General features: G+C 54.6%; 3 protein-coding genes across 3 annotated transcripts; 1 reads left to right on the forward strand and 2 right to left on the reverse strand.

Annotated features, from left to right (window-relative positions):
* Positions 1–252: 252 nt before the first annotated feature.
* HD553DRAFT_323539 (uncharacterized protein) lies at positions 253–994 on the forward strand (the record flags this gene model as incomplete). The annotated part of the gene is made up of 2 exons (XM_046181404.1): positions 253–613; positions 666–994. 2 exons carry the CDS (start codon positions 253–255, stop codon positions 992–994), a joined length of 690 nt encoding a protein of 229 aa, XP_046037027.1.
* Positions 995–11348: 10354 nt separating this feature from the next.
* HD553DRAFT_310023 (uncharacterized protein) lies at positions 11349–12093 on the reverse strand. Its single transcript, XM_046179778.1, has 2 exons — positions 11826–12093; positions 11349–11722 (listed from the first exon to the last, which is right to left on the reverse strand). The coding sequence occupies exons 1-2, from the start codon at positions 12034–12036 to the stop codon at positions 11466–11468; spliced, it is 468 nt and encodes a 155-aa protein (XP_046037028.1). The 5' UTR covers positions 12037–12093; the 3' UTR covers positions 11349–11465.
* A 1835-nt stretch (positions 12094–13928) lies between these two features.
* HD553DRAFT_222196 (uncharacterized protein) lies at positions 13929–16848 on the reverse strand. Its single transcript, XM_046177245.1, has 4 exons — positions 16626–16848; positions 16185–16516; positions 14355–16122; positions 13929–14281 (listed from the first exon to the last, which is right to left on the reverse strand). The coding sequence occupies exons 2-4, from the start codon at positions 16489–16491 to the stop codon at positions 14032–14034; spliced, it is 2325 nt and encodes a 774-aa protein (XP_046037029.1). The 5' UTR covers positions 16492–16516; positions 16626–16848; the 3' UTR covers positions 13929–14031.
* Positions 16849–18568: the final 1720 nt, after the last annotated feature.

Here is an 18568-nt window from a genome sequence, read left to right on the forward strand (position 1 = left end):
CGCAGCCGCGCAGCCTGACCAGTTGGGATCGCGCCAATACTGCTTGACATGGCTTTGATGGTAGGGGCTGAAACGATCTCATGTCCAGAGTTCAAAGGAAGACTTATGTGGCGTGCTAATTAAGCTGCAGGTTTTTACGTCTCCACACGTGTATATAGATGACGACCGCCTCCCTCATTCGAACAAGCCAAGAACAGGATAGAGAGGCGAAGCAGACACTTCACTGATCATCTCAATCGACCCGTAATCGCCATGTCAGGAAACCCATATGGATACTACGTGCCTCCGACTGAAGATCAGAATCAGATCTTTACTGGTGAGAGCCAACAGCCATCATCAACAGACTTTCCACAAAATACCCCTGGCCAAAGCTCGTTCGGTGGCAATCCATACACGATGAAGTATCTTCCGCCTACCAACCCTACAGATCACAACATGTCGCCTTCGCTCTCGAACTGGACCGGAGCGTTCGACGATCCAACTCAAGATCCATACGTGGGTTCGTCGTATGGGTACGGAGAGTATCCTCCATTGCAATCCCATCAACAGCCGGTTTTCGATGCCAACTCTTACCCTGACTACCAGAATCCATCTGTCTACCCCTATGACGATGGTCAGACGGGGTATTCTGCTTCTCAAGCTGTTGATGCCCTGACAGTTAACAGACTCGGCCTACTCAACCATACTTGAGATACTCTGGCGCGCCCACATACTCAGAAGACGGGAGAATGGAAAGTACTTTCCGTCGAACTCAGTCTGGGCACTCGAATCGTTCTTCCAGGGCATTCACAGACCCTACCAATCCGCTGGCGCCTTCAGCAGGCGGCATACCTACGAGGAAAAGAAAGCCGCCGTACTCATCGAACAACGCGAAAGTTCTGGGAAAGGTAGTAGAAATCGGGTACTGTACCTTGGAAAGGCTCGAAAGATGGCTCGAAAAGTACGAGCCCTTCAAGAAGGTGACGGCCGAGGCGTTGAAAGATCCCAAGAATAGGATGGCGTTTAAGAAGACGCCGTGGAAGACATTTGTACATTGGGCTGCTCAAGACAGTGGTCATCAGGGCAAAATCGAACATGATGTCTGTAATCGTTGTTTCGAGACATACGGCAAGTTTTACCCCTGTAGAAGGTACGTAGAAGCCGCTGCTTGCAGGTGCTTGCCTGTAAATCAAGCGCGGCGAGCCGTAGAATCGGCGCTGCCTGAGCATGAGCGTCTTGGCTTTGGGAAAGAGCTGGCGCGATTCGCAACGATCGTAGCCTCCTCACGTACGCGAAATAGTTGTCACAGGGCGTGACCGAACGGCAGCATGGGATCGACGCGCATTTAGGTCATCGGCCCGGATCGGGCGACACTCAGCGGATCCGCACGAAGTCAACAAAAGAAAACCGCGACTTCGTGTGTTCGACCGTCTATTGTTCGCCTGAAAGAGCGACCGACGGACGACAGTCTTTTGTTCTCGAACAAAGAAGACAAGCACGAAGTCGGGCGAACTCGGTAAACGATAGCGGATTCGGTGCGAGTAACGCGAGTACGTAGTTAGCATATAACGGAGCGCGAATCGTAGAGAAGTCGTGCGAGTCTGTTGTACTTCTATACGATTCAAGCGCAGTTATTACATTCGACATACGCCTATACCTTAGTTATACTACGGAGACGTACTAGGAGAGGTTACACTATCACCGACGAACTCACTATCGTTAGTACAGTGTCGCGACTTCACACGAACTCGAGAAAGACCGTGAGACATCGTAGTCACGTGATCCGACTTCGCTTGCATCTAGAAACCTGTGACTCGCCACGTAGTCGCGACGGAAGTAAATACGCGGAAGCAACCCCTTAGACGATTTTCGAGGACGCCCGTAACAGCATAACTGCGCTTCTTCTATCACACCTTTCAAGATGTCAAGCCAGGCAACGAACAACAACAATAGAGGCACGGGTCCGGCCACCAGGGCGGGAACCCGTGGGAACATACGACCTTCGCAAGAAAACTCCGAAGATCCGGACGATGTCGACCGACGACCGGTCGATTCGGAAGAGAGGGTCGTCCCTCACACGGAAGATAGCGAAGAAACCGAATTGGATTTACTTCGGGAACAGAACCGTCGTCTCCTGGACGAACTCGCCAGGCAACGTAAGGACCAGGACGACCTTACCACCAAGATCGAACAATTGATCGATGCGAGGTCGGTCAAGGAACCGAAGGCGCGCAAGACCCAGCGGGACCCCTTTAGTGGTCTCCAAGATCTTGCGGATCAGTACGATTCCGACGACTCAGACAACGAAGCGGATGGAAGGTACCGAAACCAACGATTCGCCGAGAGGGATATCTACACCCCAATGCGCGAGTTTCGGTCCGAATCCGGGCGAGACGATGTGGAACAAGACGACGAGGGCAAACTCAACGAAGTCAAAGACTTCACCGGAGACGACAAGGACTATTCGGTGAACCACTTCTTGGCCAAATGCCGTGTCTGTTTCAATCAGAAACCGTCGCAGTTCCGCACTGGCAAGGGTCAAGTCGGATTCGCGGTTATGCGCCTGGCTGGGGACGCCTTCGAGCATGTTTTCCCGTACATCAGTCTCCCGTTCAACGAACAACCCGCGTTTTTGCACGACTTCGAAATGTTCGCGCAATTCATGAGGAGTTCGTTCGGAAAGAACAATAGCAAGGGCGATGCCGTGCGGGCCATCAAGAAATTGAAGCAAACCGGAACGGCTAGCGAATTCTTTTCGAAGTTCGGGTTGCATAAACCCCTGACTGGCTGGAACGATGAAGCGTGCATCGACGCCGTGATGGACCGGCTTCGTCCGTCTGTTAGCAAGTACCTCGAGAAGAACGGATATCCGAAGAGGAATTACATCCGATTCAGAGCGAAGGCGATCGAAGTCGACAATCGGTTGCAGTCCGTGCGCGATCGCGGGCAAAGCTCGGACTCCGACTCTGAAGAGGATCGAGGTCGGTCAAAGAAGAATCGTGGGTCGCGAAAACGCACGGATCAGCGCACCAAAGGAGATTCGGACCACGGAAGTCGCGAACGCAGGCAACCTAGCCCAGGACCCAGGGTCACGTTCGCTACCGGTAGCCCCGCGTTCGTCCCAAGGGGAGGGGCTCCCTATCGGCCCATCACGGAAGCCGAGAAGGATCAGCGACGAGCGGACGGGAAATGTCTACGATGTGGGAAACCGGGTCATTACGCCCGAGACTGCCCGGACAAGCCGTCTTACAAGCCCATGGCGCCCGAAGTCGTCCGAATTGCAAGGGAGGCCCCTGCTAACACGAACTGGAAGAAGGGCTCGTTCCAAAGGTCGAACTGGATCCGTTTCGAGATACGCGGTCAGGATCCGTTAGTCTCCCTGTCCGTTTGGCCTAGAGCGGGTTCGGACGAATTCGTGCTTTCAGCCCTCCTCGACACAGGGGCGAGCAGCAGCTTCATTCGACCGGGCTGCTCGCTGCTTGGGCAAGTAGCTCAATCCAAGTACGAAGTCCCGAAGATCATCAGACTCGTGGATAATGGCCCGAATCCGGCCGGACGCGGGCTGATTACGTCGTACGTAGACGTAGAGGTCTTCATCAACGGGAACATCGGACCCTTCAAGATTCGTTTCGATATTATGGAGAGCGCTTCGCCGGAGGTGATTTTGGGTTTGAACTTCATCAAGGAATACGGAGTGCAGATGGATTGGGAGACCTGCGAACTCAGCATCCTATGTCCGAAGTCGCCGGCGAAGGGCGAGAATGATACGATTCCGGGAGAAACCAAATGGTTCCGCGGACAAGGAGAGGGAAGTCTCGACATGTTGGAAGCAATTCGAGAGCTAGAATTGGAGGAGGAAGAACCGACTCCTGACGATGATGAACTAGACGCCATGATTCCGGCCGAATACGCGGAGTTTCGCGACATCTTCAAAAAGAGCAATTACGAGAAGTTACCGCCTCATCGAATCTACGATCACCCGGTTGACCTCTTACCAAATGTCCAACTGAAGAGGGCGAAACCGTACCCGTTGTCGGCGGATGCGGATGCCTGGTTGAAAGCGTGGATCGACAAAAGTCGCGAAATCGGACATATTGAGCCGTCTTCGCATTGGTTCGGAAGCCCGGTTTTCCTTGTGAAGAAGAAAGGGGGAGACTTCCGAATGGTTACGGATTACCGCGAACTCAATCGCGCTACAGTCAAGAACGCATACCCCTTGCCAAAGATTGACACGTGCCTCGAACGAGTTCGCACGGGGAAGATCTTCTCCAAGTTTGACATGCCGACTTCGTATCAGCTCTTACGAATGCGCCCGGGGGACGAGAAATGGACCACGATCCTGACCCGGTACGGCGCGTTTCAGTCAAAGGTGATGCGGGAGGGTATGTGCAATGCCGGAGCGTCGTTCCAGTACTTGATGAACGACATTTTCGATAAATTCGTCGATAAGGGGGTGATCGTTTACGTAGACGATATACTGGTCTACTCTTCGACGAAAGAGGAACATGTCGCGGTTTGCAAGGAGCTGTTCGCCACAATTCGTGCGCATTCGTTCTACCTAAAGCCGAAGAAGTGTGAGTTTTTCAAGGATTCTATCGAATTCCTGGGTTATCAGGTCAAGGCGGGAGAAGTCGCGATGACCGATGAGAAGATGGCAAGCGTCAAAACCTGGCCGGTGCCGCGGTGTGTGTCCGACATCGCTCGGTTCCTAGGATTTACCAACTTCTATCGACGATTCATACGCGACTACGCCAAGATTGCCTTGCCGATCAATCGACTCCAGCGGAAAAGCGTGGAGTGGAAGTGGGGTGACGAGGAACAGCAAGCGTTCGACACGTTGCTGCACAGCTTTTCGGAAGGACCCATGCTGATCCAGGCGGATCCGGACGTCGCCTGTTTCTTGGAGACGGATGCGTCCGACTACGCGCTGGCGGCCGTATTGAGTCGACGGGACGACAAGGATGCGCTGAGACCGATTGGGTTTTACTCGCGAAAGCTGAGTCCGGCGGAGATCAATTACACGGTCCACGATAAGGAACTACTCGCGATCGTGTCCGGATTCGGACATTGGCGGGCGGTTTTGTTAGCACAGAAGGAACCGACCGAGATCCTCACGGATCACAAGAATCTTGAATACTTTCAAGGGGCGAAACAGCTCAGTCGTCGCCAAGCTCGGTGGGCCGAAGCGTTGTCGGACTACAATTTCCGGATTCGTTATCGACCAGGCGTTAAGGGAGGGAAACCGGACGCATTGACACGAAGACCGGACTACCACCCGGGAAAGGGCGGGATCCACTCGCGGACACACAACGAAGGGAATTTCAACGTCCTACTCCCGAAGTCGCTGTGGGTCGAACAGAGTCGGTCGGCAAGGGTGCAGGGTCCCCGAAACCGTACCTTGCGGGACGACATCAAGGAAGGCGTAAAGGCAGAAGCCGCCGAGGGGAACGTTCCGTGGACGAACATCACGGTTTCGGGGCGGCCTTACACGGAGTCGCCGTGGTCGTTCACGAAGAGAGGAGAGTTGCGATATCGGGGGCGGTGTTACGTACCTGATCACGAAGACCTGCGTGTTCGGGTTTTGCAGGCACGTCATGACCAGCCGTTAGCGGGGCACCAAGGTCGAGACAAGACGATCGAATTGGTCAGGCGAGATTACAACTGGCCAGGGTTGGACGACTTCGTGATCGACTTCGTGGGTTCGTGCCAGAGTTGCCAGCGAAACAAGACCACGCGACACAAACCGTACGGAATGCTGAAGTCTCTACCGGTTTCGGACAAGCCAAACGTCGAATTGTCAATGGATTACATCGAGGAGTTACCGATGTCGGAGAACAAGAATTCAATCCTGGTCATCACGGATCGGTTCACGAAACGCGTGCGGTTCTTGGCGGTCACGACGAAGATGACGGCTAAGGACTTGGCGAACACGTTTCTGACTCACGTATTCTCGCAGTATGGCTTGCCCGACGCGATCTTGTCCGACCGCGGTAGCAAGTTCACGTCCGAGTTCTGGAAGGAGTTTACGAAAGCGTGCGGAATCAAAAGTAGGTTATCGACAGCTTACCATCCTCAGACCGACGGAGCGACCGAACGAGTCAACCAGTCCTTGGAAGCGTATTTGCGCGAATACGTCAATGTTCGGCAGAACGACTGGGTAAAATGGTTGCCTTTGGCGGAATTCGTGTTGAACAACACGACGCACGCCTCGACGAAGATAACTCCATTTTTTGCCACGTTCGGGTATCACCCTCGCTTCGACTTCGCCGACGAGGGTGGCGAAACGGGGGCCGGACGGTTGGCGGCTGACGAAATGAGGGAGATTTGGGAGGAAATGCGGACGTGTTTGGAAGAGGCCGCGGAAAGGGCTGCGATTTACTACAACGCCGGGCGAAGTGGGACCTTTTCGCCCAAAGTGGGGGAGATGGTTTACGTATCCGCACGAGACATCAACACCAAACGACCAAGCAAGAAAATGGACCACAAGCGGTTCGGGCCTTACGAAATCATCGAAGAGATCTCCTCACACGCCTGGCGGGTGAGGTTACCGGCTTCGCTGAAGATACACGACGTATTCCACCTAGATCGTTTGGAACCGCATCGCACAGGCGGAGTCGCGGCGAGGCGTCAGGATCCGGGTCCCGAACCCGAGACCGAGGACGTTTTCGAGGTCAAGTCAATCCTAGATAGTAGGAAACGAGCGGGCAAGGTTCAGTATCGCATCGAGTGGGAAGGGTACGCGGGTCCGGAGGCGACTACGTGGGAAAATGCCGAAGACGTCTTCGCCGCTGATTTGGTCGAGGAGTTCCACACGCAGAATCCCACGAAGCCGAAGCCTTAAGTCCGAGTACGCGCGTTTGCGGGCGAACGCGCGTGACTACGGACGATTGGACACGAGCCGGACTCAACTCACACTCATTTGAACTACGAACAGCGACGAGACAAAGTCGAAAGAATCACAAGGTATATCTCGCATAAAAAGTATAAAAATACAAAAAGAAAGAAAAGAAAAAAGAGGCCCCGAACCCGCGTCTCAAGGGTTACCACGACGACGCTTGTTCCTGCCCGAACTCGGCGACGGATCGCGGTCTCGCTTCGATCCCGCCCGGTTCCGAGCGGAAGGCGACGGCGGCGGCGCAAGACCTTCGACGAGGCGGCACATCACCTCGTACAACGACTGAAGAGCCGTTCGACCGAGGACCCGGTCCTCGTCCAAGGCGCCTTTGACGACGCCGGTCTGGAAGATCTATGGACGAACACGTACGGGTGTTAGCGAAGTCCGACGAAGACGAGAAGAATCGAGAGAAGAGTACTAACCAGAGCTTCCCGAGCTTGGGTTCCTCGAAGAGGAGCACCGCGAGTGTGTCCAGCGCGAGGACGATGGGCGTCGTTGAAGGTGGCGGCGGCGTCGGCGGCGGCGCGATCGATCGAAGCCTGGCGACCACGGACGGACTCGAGCGGAGTCTCCTCTCGAGGGCGAGCGTCGTCGTCGTCGTCGTCGTCGGCCACGTTGTCGCGCGAGTCCTTGCCGGCGTACTCACACGTCGAGCCGAATGCGTTGCAGCAGACGCAACCCTGCTTCGTCCCGTCGCGCTTCACGACCGAACGGCACTCCCGAGCCCAGGGCACGTCATCACGCTTCCGATGGCATCCGGCGCAAGTCGGGTCGTTTCGGACGGTGTCGCCCGGCCTCTCGGACCAGTAGTCGGCCATGCGGAATCGGTTCCACTGTCGAGAGAATTCGGACGAAGTCAGTAGGATTCGTGCGGAAGTGGGCAAAAGTTAGACTAACCTGTCGGGCCCGGTGCTCGAACCTCTTCACATCGGACGTGTCGTCCTTGGGCTTGGTCCACGCTGGCCAGCCGGGTCGACCCGCGATGTGTCGGATCTGGTCCCATGTCGTGACCCGATCGTCCCCGTCCCATCGAGGTTCGCCTGCGGAGTCGGACCGGTTAGCACGAATAGGAGCGAATACGAGCAGAAAAATACGTACCCGGGAGGAAGCTCCCCAAGAACCCGTCGACTTGCCCGCCTCGTGTTTCCCCGGCGGCCAGGTTCTCGGCGGCGGGGCCAGACCGACCTTCTTCAGCGGCGGGGCGGACGGAGTCGTCACCGAACTGGCGCTGAAGACGGAAGTGTTCCGCTTCTGGAACACCGACTGAAAACACGAAGTCGCACGAAGTCTGAACGAAAGGTACATGTACGAACGAAAAAGAAAGAATACTCACAGTTGGCGGGAGGCCGGGCCGGACCGGCGGCGCGGGATCGAGGGCCAGGAGCGGCCGTCCCGAAGGGAGTGAGGCGGTCGTCGAAGGAGAAGACCTCCTTGTTGTCCCTCTCGAAGGACAACGAACGTTGGCGGTCTGAGCGGAAAAGCGCACGAATCTGTCAGCAGTCGCGCGGATCCGGGCGAAACGCATAGCTCGCAACTCACCGGATCGCCCGCCAAAGCCGCCACCGAGGTCGAGGTCCGGCCTGGTGGACCTTCCGGATCCTGTGGGAGCGATACGAAGTTGTGAGAACCCGTGCGTATTCAGTGTGAGAGGAAAGAACTTACCCGAGGCCGCGGGAGCGCCTCCCTCCTCCTCGATGATCTCCTCCTTCACCCTCGGAATGAAGGACTTAGACTTGACCTTAAGAGGTGGCGGGAGCACCTCAGGAGCGTTGACGAACTCCCCGGTTTCGTCGTCGACTGAGTCCGTACGAATACGTCAGATTTCTCACGAAGTCAAGAGAAATCGCGCGACTCACACTCGATCGCCTCCTCGGCGCTGTTTCCCCACCCGAGGCGGGCGAAGCCCTGGGAGAGCTGTCGTTCTGATACGAAGTGGAGGGTGAGCACACGAACCCGGTAGACTTCGTCAGAACACGTACCGTTTCGGGCGTCGACGCCCGAAGGAAGAGACGGTCCCGCAGGACCAGAGTTTTCGCCGACGAGATTGGCGGCGGGGACGGTGGCGGCGGGGGTGGTCTCGACGACCGGGGTGGTGGCCGGAACCTGGGTTTCGGCAGGAGTGTTGGGAGCAGGCGAGGACATGGTAGGAGTCGGTTGGAGTAGTGCGGTTACGTGCGAGAACGAGCGAGTAGGTTCGATTTGAAGAGAGGAGTTGAAGAAAAGGCGAGAACGAGAAAGAAAGGGGGGAATTCGGTCGAAGACGTTGCAAGTATATACCCTTCGCCAGCAATACCCAACCGTCTCGACCAAAACAATCTCGTTTGGATCCGCGCGAGTACGGCCTTTAGCGCGCGGACGACGACGGCAGGACGAGGAGAGGCGCGAGTGAGACATTGGTCGCGCGTTTCAAGAGGATATCGGTTACGCGACTTTGGTTCCGCTCGTTTAGCGCCAAAGGACCCTCACGCGGGAACAGGAGCGGGATATCTGGACGACCGAGTGAGACATCGGTCGTACGTTTCAGGATGGACTCGGTTACGCACGAAGTCTACGCCACTTCCAGAACCCATCAAAGGAAGGTACGGACGACTTGACGACAAAGCACATCGTACAGGGGAGGATTCGTACGACGAACCCCGGAGCCGGTCGAGGACTGCGGACACCTCGGACATCCTAACCGACAATCACCCTCGAAACAAGGGACACCGGGACGTCGGGGCGACGTCCAACATAGAGGGGGGGGATGATGTCACAGGGCGTGACCGAACGGCAGCATGGGATCGACGCGCATTTAGGTCATCGGCCCGGATCGGGCGACACTCAGCGGATCCGCACGAAGTCAACAAAAGAAAACCGCGACTTCGTGTGTTCGACCGTCTATTGTTCGCCTGAAAGAGCGACCGACGGACGACAGTCTTTTGTTCTCGAACAAAGAAGACAAGCACGAAGTCGGGCGAACTCGGTAAACGATAGCGGATTCGGTGCGAGTAACGCGAGTACGTAGTTAGCATATAACGGAGCGCGAATCGTAGAGAAGTCGTGCGAGTCTGTTGTACTTCTATACGATTCAAGCGCAGTTATTACATTCGACATACGCCTATACCTTAGTTATACTACGGAGACGTACTAGGAGAGGTTACACTATCACCGACGAACTCACTATCGTTAGTACAGTGTCGCGACTTCACACGAACTCGAGAAAGACCGTGAGACATCGTAGTCACGTGATCCGACTTCGCTTGCATCTAGAAACCTGTGACTCGCCACGTAGTCGCGACGGAAGTAAATACGCGGAAGCAACCCCTTAGACGATTTTCGAGGACGCCCGTAACAATAGTCTATACATCGTTATACATCTGTGACGCTTTACAAGACTTCAAAAATACATGGATATTTGAGAGCAAAACAAAAAGGCATCAATATCTTCGACTGTCACATGGATCGTCACTCGGTGACATCTCGCTTCGCAGCCTCGAAAAGCTCCTCCCCCTCCTCGTAAATTTCCCCGAGGATCGGCCTCAATTCTTGTCATAGCAAAGATGTCCGCCTATTGTCGTAGTCGATATGAAAATTCACAAGTTTAGATGGATAGCTCTTACGATATATGTAGCTTCGTGATCTGCCTACACGTCCTAGGTTCGCAAAACCATCCCGACGAAAGAGAGCAGAGTCCTTGCAAAGAAAACGAGGTGGCGCTCGAACTAGGGTAGCAGAGAACCTGCTCGATAGAAGCAATCCGCTCAAGACCAAGGCTCTGGTTTGCCGGGTTCGAGACAAATGCTCAAGAGCAGCCGATCGCTGCTTCCGAGGAGACGCCTTTCCGAAGTGTTCCTCAACTTGTTCCCAGACGCGTTCCTCGATAAATTCCCTCATCGCGCTCCTCCCGAAACGATGTCATTTCTCTACCTCTACCTCGAAAAGTTCATACTCAAATCCCATATCTTAGATCCGAGCTGTAGTCCCCTTCCGTCGATCCGTTCGGCGAAAACATGTCAGTGCCATCTTTTTCTTCTGGGGGAAGCGACAGCTCAGCCTCAGCGCCAGCCAGCGCAAATTAGATCGGGCTTAACATACTAATGACATTAGATATAGTAGAGGCATCCGTTCGGTATCGATGGTAATGATATTGGCCGTCTTGGACTCGATGTAGGTCCATTTCTGGCGCATCCAATTCTGGCACATGCAGTTCGGCGTGAGTATCGTTCTCTATCGTATCGTCACGCATCACACAGTCAGGTCGCCTCGAAGCGTCCAGGTCCAGGCCATCGTATCCTCGTCTCCAGCAGCACGAGCAAAGGCGCTCCATCCTCGACCGATTCGGGAGCGGATTCTCGTAAAGGTCGTGATTATCACACCGACATCCTCCATGCGTACAAGCTGGAAACTCTGGTACATGCCTAACACGAAGATCAACGGCAGACACGGTAGCTCGGCGGTCACGGCTTGTACGATGATGAGGGTGATGATGATCGTACTGACGGATATGGTGTGATATGATATGCGGCACTTTGATTTACAACTTTTTTCTTATCACTCCGCTCTCCTCCTTCTTCTCCCCAACCAACCTCAACCAACCTCAACCTCTCACCACTCAAGGCTTAATCTCCCCCACCCTCTCATCCCCCGGTACCCCCAAAAGCTGATCCACCCTTGCATTCTCCTTATCCCAAACCCCTGCCGTCCAATAAAGATCCTCCTTGATCCTCGCCCACACTTGGTCGATAGTGTCGAACCGGAAGATCATGATGCTACCTGCCATACCCGGATGAGGCTGCGATGGGTCGATGGAGGGGTTGGGGTTCGAGGTGGTTGATGCGTGGTCGGGGGAGATGAAAGCTCGGCCGAAGACTAGGTAGGTAGGTGAGAGGATACATCGAGGTCGTTGTCGAGGTTGAAGTCAGCTCGGAATAGAAAGATGATCATGATTTCTGAGCGGGACCGAGGGACTCACTCGAAGTACCCTGTTCCTTGTCCTTGGTAGCTCGTTCCAGATGACCCTGCCTGACGCTCAACCGACGTTCCAGCGAGTTGGGGTAATCGGGCAAGTGGGCGATATAGAGAGGCATAGCTGCGGATCGTGAGGTCGTCAAAGCGCGTCGTTGCCAGGTCGTACTAGTGTTTCTTAAAGTTCGTAAGACGAGACGGTTCAAGTGGGTAGACATGTCAAGATGATCCCTCGGTGGTCGTCGATGTTTGTTGTATTGCAACTCGACGAGGACTGATCTATAACTATCGCTCAGCCTCTCTGCACAGGTCATCATCCCGCAACACCGTCCACCTTCATCCTTGTATCCCCGGTCCGGACCGCGTTTAACCGGGACAGACTTTCAAAACGCATAAACGCTAGAATTTACCGCGTCCCGGTGGGCGTTTCTAGCGTTTTCTGATTCTTCTTGTTGAGAACCTTTGCTACTTAGAATAGGTAAAGCTGAAGCAGGGTCGTGTATTCACAGGGATCATAGCTGACTTCCAACTATGAATCTACCAGGATAGTGTCAAAGGAACCGTTAAGGATCTAGCCACAGAGGTCAGCTTCCTTCGAGGATTGCTTGATAAAGTTGACAACATAGATCAAATGAGACTCAACTTGCTAAAAGGCCTTGTTCAAGACAAACAGGGAGTAGTGGAAGTACAAGGCTCCTGATGAGGGGCAATAGTCATGCGTCGGCATTGCCAAAAGTTACACGGCTGTTGTCATATAGCTCTCATAATTGACAACAACATCATCTGCTGTCTCTAAACTCTAAACTCTTGTCCGGCCTGCTTCTACCCGTCTTCAAGACATGCACATGAGTCTGCGCTGACTGGCACCTTGTCGACCGTGATTTTGTCTGCGTGCACATCCAGGCCTCCCGCTTGCTGTGCAAGGACGATGTCGGAAAGGTAAGGACTCGCTTCTTAACCAAAATTGCTGGAGGTACATCTGGCAAAACTTGGGGCGTGGGGAAGAGGCAGTAGCTGCATCTACCGCTAGCGCGATCTATGCAGGCGGTCCAGATCGTCCCTCATCGTCCAATCTCAGCGACACAGGCTGAATCAATAGCGAAAACTTCTCGACGACCCAGTCCAAGGTCGCCTAATGAAAATGATACAGTACGTCCGATCTGACGTCAGAAAGTACATCGTGGAAGTCATCGCGTCTCTGACAGGCGCGGACTTGGATACGACCGGAAGCTGGAGTGATTGGGCGTACAAGTGCAAATCAAACCGTACTGGGCCGCTCTCTCGCTCTTGAAATATTCTCGATTGGTACGCTTGCAAACGCCTGAAGGTTGTCTGCAAGACCTCACCGGAACAACTGCTCGTGACCGAATTCGAAACGACTCAGCATCGACGTCTGCTCTTTCCATCTAGCACGGCCTGTTGTTACACAGCCAAGGCACCGGAATCGGACATTCGACTAAGTTCCGCCACCGAGCACACCCTCGGTTCGGAGATATATTGTACATGTCACAGATTCAATCCGCGGCAATCTCGTCTTGTACCTTTGTCGGGCTTTTCAAGCGGCCGGAAGGAATGGAATGGCTCAATAACCGATCAAGTCACAAGTTTGCGCAAGACAAAGCTGAATGCAGACAGGTCAGACCCGAACTGAGCACGGCGCCTAGCAAGATCGCTTGCAAAACGATGGAGGACAGTCTGGCAGGTTGTGACGGCTAAAGGGAAGATAGGTTCTCATGGCGGCGGGATGATCACTTGCGCGAATGTCAGATGTGATGGCAACACGAACTTGCAAATTGCTTGGTTTCACAAATTTACTTGGCATGAATGCTGGATGCATCGAGTCGAAAGGAGTGCTCGCATCGAGGCGCACGGCCGTTGACTTGCGAGAAATATACGTATACAAGCAATAGGAGCAAAGCGAAATTGAACTCGGGTCGCCCTACCACTATCTCTTAGGATCTCGAAAGCTCAAAGGACTTGATGTCTATCTCCTTTTCACGCAAAGGCATCGACAGTCAGAAGTAACGAAAATAACGATCATAAAGACGGCTTGCCGTGTGTAACGAACGATTTCAAAAGATAGTTCACTCTGAGGAAGGCAGAAAGTATCATGCTATTCTATCTCTTTCATTGTTGCATTCTACCGATACATAATTGTCCTTCTTATCACTCATATATGGATACATTTAGCTCGAGGCAATCTGATCGCGATCTCATTGCTGCCTTTGGTAGTCGTACGTTTCAGGTTTCATAGCTAGGTACTGGCCGACGACGTCTTCCTGTTTCACCTCTCCCGCCTGTAGTCGAGCCTTGGCTTGTCGACGCGCCTCACTGTTCGCCTTTTTCTCCATGGCAGCGATCTTCTTCCTTCCCGGTCCACGGCGACGCACGGACTCTGCGTATTCGCAGTGCTCGATACCCCGTCGCTTGCAGTTCATGCAGGTGGGACGTTCGCCGGAGCATCTGTCGCAAGCAAAGTCAAAGTCGTCGGTGAGCATGTGCGTTCTAGCTGTGACAACGCGGGTCGTCGACTGACTTGAGTTTCTTCTCCCGACAGCCTTGACAGGCGATGGCAAGTTTGGGTCGATTGTTTTTGGTACCAAACATCGAATAATCCGCTCGATCGAAATGAGCAGGAAGCGTGCCCATCGTAGCGGCTCTCTGTATGATGCGCTTGCGACCATATTCTTCCGATCCAGCTGAAGGCCAACCGGTAGCCGAAGAAGTGGAACTACTACCTGCTGCACTCGAAAGCGCATGCGGTACTCCCAGACTCGGGTAGACGGAACGCACATCTTGCAACTCTTCCTGATCTTCTTCCGCTCTTAGCTGCTGTCGAGAAATTTGTGTGCGCACGAGCGGGACCCTCGAGAACCCATCGAAATTGGTCGTCGCGACTTGCAGATTCGACGGGTTCCCGCTTCGAGAAGAAATGTGAGCGGCAGGCGCGAAAGGTTTGCCACCCTGATAGTCGTCGTACGCGGGATCACTGGAAAGGTGGTCGTTGAGATCATCGTCATCGGAAGAGAACGTCGATGGACAGAGGGATGCCGGGGTTTCAGCTTGCATCATCGAGGTACCCATGATCGCAGTCGTCAAGGGAGCCATAGTCAACGGTGGCGGGAGCTGCGATACCAGCGGCAAGGGGACATGACTCGTCGCGACGGTCGCTGGGATCGAGACCGAGCCGGTGTTGTACAAGGTAGCAGTTTCTGGAGGATAATAACCCTCTATCGAGGTCGTCCTGTGTATGGGCGCCGCCTCCGTACCGAACGGGAACGAGTCGGCCGGCATCATAGGCGCAGGCTGTATGACAGCTCCGCCCGTCCACGGCCTGCTAGGGTCGGCAGACATCGACGGATCTACTCCATACACGCCCGAATGCGTGAAAGCGCCGGAGAGACTCTGAGACTGAGCCATCTGTCTCCACGGATCTTCCGCACCGCCAGTAGGTGTGAGATTGGGAGGCACGACCGCCTGCTCCGGCAAACGAACCCGACCAATCGCTACCTTGCGACGAACGCGATTACGAACTGGCCCTGGACCGGCGTCTGTCCTTTCCTTGGGTGGTGTGACATGTCCTCGCTCTGGAGCGTGGATGTATTGGACCGGAGGCGCGCTCGTCGCCAGGTACATCCCGGCGGGTACTGGTACATGCTGATTTGCAGATGCAGGATGAGAAGAGGTGACCGGGACCATCTCTGTCATCTGCGCTGGAGCCGAAGTGGGCCCTTGTGGAGGATAGACGTGTACGGGTACAGGTTGGTATGTCCAGGTAGGCGCCTCTGCTACCATGGATTGTGCATAGCGTACGCTAGACCTCGCGCTTCCGGGCTGGACCAACTCCCTACCTGCGCTGGAGTAAACAGGACTCGTCGAATAGGACGTAGACGGAGCGGAAGCGTACGTTTCTGACCAGTTGACCGAACTCGAAGGTGACGGGACGTGGTATTGGGGTACCAACTGCTGGTAAGTGTAAGCGGGGACCGCGCCTACCGTAGTCGCCTCGTAATTCTGGCTCCGAGGCATCGCCGGACCTCCCATCGAAGACGAAGCCTCGCTCGCATGGTCGTAGCCGTACAGAGAACCCTGACTGTTCCTAGTCGAACTCCCGATGGAACCTCGTGAAGTTGCGTAGGTGAACTGAGCGCCCATCTGAGGAAGCGCAGGGGTGGGCTCGAGAGCGAGCTGCGAGGTCAGTTGAGGGAGATCCGTTGATGATGGTGTTTGGCTGGCAGTACCGAGAATCAACGAGGACGGTCGGCGGTGCCGCGATGAACAAGACGTCTGCTGGATCATCCCATCTGTCGTATGCACCCAAGTAAGCGCTAGCTCTTTACCACACTACAGCACATCGAGCACTGACCAGGTCGAGCTTGCGCGTACGATACATCTTCCGACGACAGCTTCTGAGCTTGACCTTGACCTTGTTGTACGCGTGCCATCATCTGCACAGGTGTCTGAGGCTGACCGACCCATCCCTGAACGCTCGTGCCGGCGATCCCGACCTCGTTTGTCTGCGGCCCGAGGGCATAAACCTGTTGTGGACCAAGTCCGGGGTAGAAATTCGACGGCGCGGTCGAATGCGGGTCCATATCGGCGTGCCAATAGGGAGGGGAGAGAGGATAGTCTGAATCGAAAGAGGACGAGTGGTAGGCGTCGGCCAAAACCATTGACACTTGAGATTTCGTTTCGATTCTGGGGGGGGAAGAAGAATGATCCCGCAAGGAAACAACAGATCGAGTTAGATACGATCCTTTAGTGGGAAGGCTCCCCGTTCGAGGTAAACGAGAGAAGAGGTACTGACGATGCGAGTTTCAGAAGCGAGGAAACGGGCTAAGGCGATTTTTCCTACTCGTGTCGTTCTATATTTTCCTGAGAACGCCCGAGTGTGTCAGAGTCCGAATGTTGTGATGGATTCTCGCTTCCCAAAGTGTAATTCATTCGTTTCGGCGCAATGAACCGTATCTTGTGCGAGCTAGTACCGATCGTCTTGTCGGAATATATACCACGTTTTGTCGACTCGACTTGTTTAGCTCCAGAAGGTGAAGTGAAGGGGGGGGGAAGGCAAGCGCTGTTCGGTCTTGGGGGGAAAACGTGGTCTATGTATACATATCGACTTTGCTCGGCTCCTCCCCGTATGAATGTGACGACGACCACGATTCTAGAACGGTGTGGTTGCGATTGTCCCGAGCCGGTTCGTCTCCTCCCGTCCGGCTTTAATTGATCCCTCGTGCTGTGTGTATGGAGGGCGGGCCTTCAGAGGTGGAGGACGAGGTATGTCGTCAAGCGAGGTATACACTGCCAAGTGTATCCACACGGGTCGCTGTATTGGGGGGGGGGGGCCAGTCAAGAACATCTATCTAGGAAATGCGCCGACCTATTCTCTGAACCGCAACTTGGACGGAAGTGCGGGCGCAACGCATCATCGTTAAACTTGGCCCGTCTGACGTGCCGGTCCTCTCGTACCGCTGCTACCCTGCCGACTGGTGGTGGAAAGAAGAGAAGCAGAGATTGTGACGTCGACGGAGAAGGAGGAGGGAAAGAAGGAAACCGATCCTGGAAAGAAGCAGCGATTGTACGGTTCACCTCTCCCTCGCAACGGATCTATTCCTTCTGCACCTCGGCTTGCATGCCACGAGATATCTGCCGGCTCCCCCTGGAGTGTGATCACGGGCCCGACACTTCCACGAGGAACCCACGTTTTTTTCCAAACCTTGTTACTCGGCTGAGGGGTGTGGCGTCGATCATGCCACGCTGAAAAAACGTGTCTTGGCTGTTAACTCCCTCCTTGTCTTTCCGCCTGTTCGAGTCAGACGGCTGAGCAAACGGGATCAATCCCATGTTCACGACAGGATGGAAGTTTCCCATCGGCTGTCGGCTGACGGCCCCCGCCCCAAACAAGGTTCAGGGTTGGTCGTACCTAGAAAAGACGCGGCACGGGACGTATTGGATCGGCCCTGTGTGTGTTTTGGCTCGGTGTCATCGGGTCTCGGACAAGGGAGGTGGGGGGCAGATAGGAGCGAATTGAACGCATTCGTAATGACGATGTACTGCCCTCCCCCTCTCACCGCCCAGAGTGCTATCGGTGCGATCGGTCAATTAGACCTTGGCTCTCAATCGAATTTCTCCAATGGTCAATGATCCCGCGGCCCCGCGCGCGCCTCTCTCCCTCTCGAGGGGTCCATTCGATTGTGTCACGGGCCCGTGAATACCCCCCTATCGGATCGGTCCAAGATCGTATCCCTGCTTCTCTCAGGTCTCGATCATCAGACCTGCAGAGAACGGGTATCTTCGATCCGTCTGGTGCTTTGTCATCTCAGCCTCTCACACCGCCCCCGGGTCGGCTTGAACTGTTCAAAAACACAGCTTGAGAAAACCCAACTCCAATGACAGGAGAAAAAAAAGACACGGTCGGCACGGGACGATATATTTCCCAGACGCAGATATGATGGTCAGCAGGACGTTTCGGGGTAAAAACAATGGCTCCTAAATAAAGCTTGGCTCCGCGCCGACCTCGTGGCGGTGACTGACGAAACATTGGTGAAGCGTGGCCGCCGTCCATGAGACTGTCGTTGAACAATCACTCGCTTGCCCCTTGTCGAATCCGTACTGTACTATATGGTATCGCGTCGCCATCCTCAGCACAATGCTACAATGAATCCGTGTACACCTTCCGGCTGCTCGAGGACACGTCGAGTGGAGGTAGAGAATCAAATCCACGGTGAACCATTCCGCCCAAGGTCGACC

Source organism: Filobasidium floriforme (assembly GCF_021052385.1).
Source record: "Filobasidium floriforme strain CBS 6241 chromosome Unknown HD553scaffold_9, whole genome shotgun sequence".
NCBI lineage: Eukaryota > Fungi > Basidiomycota > Tremellomycetes > Filobasidiales > Filobasidiaceae > Filobasidium > Filobasidium floriforme.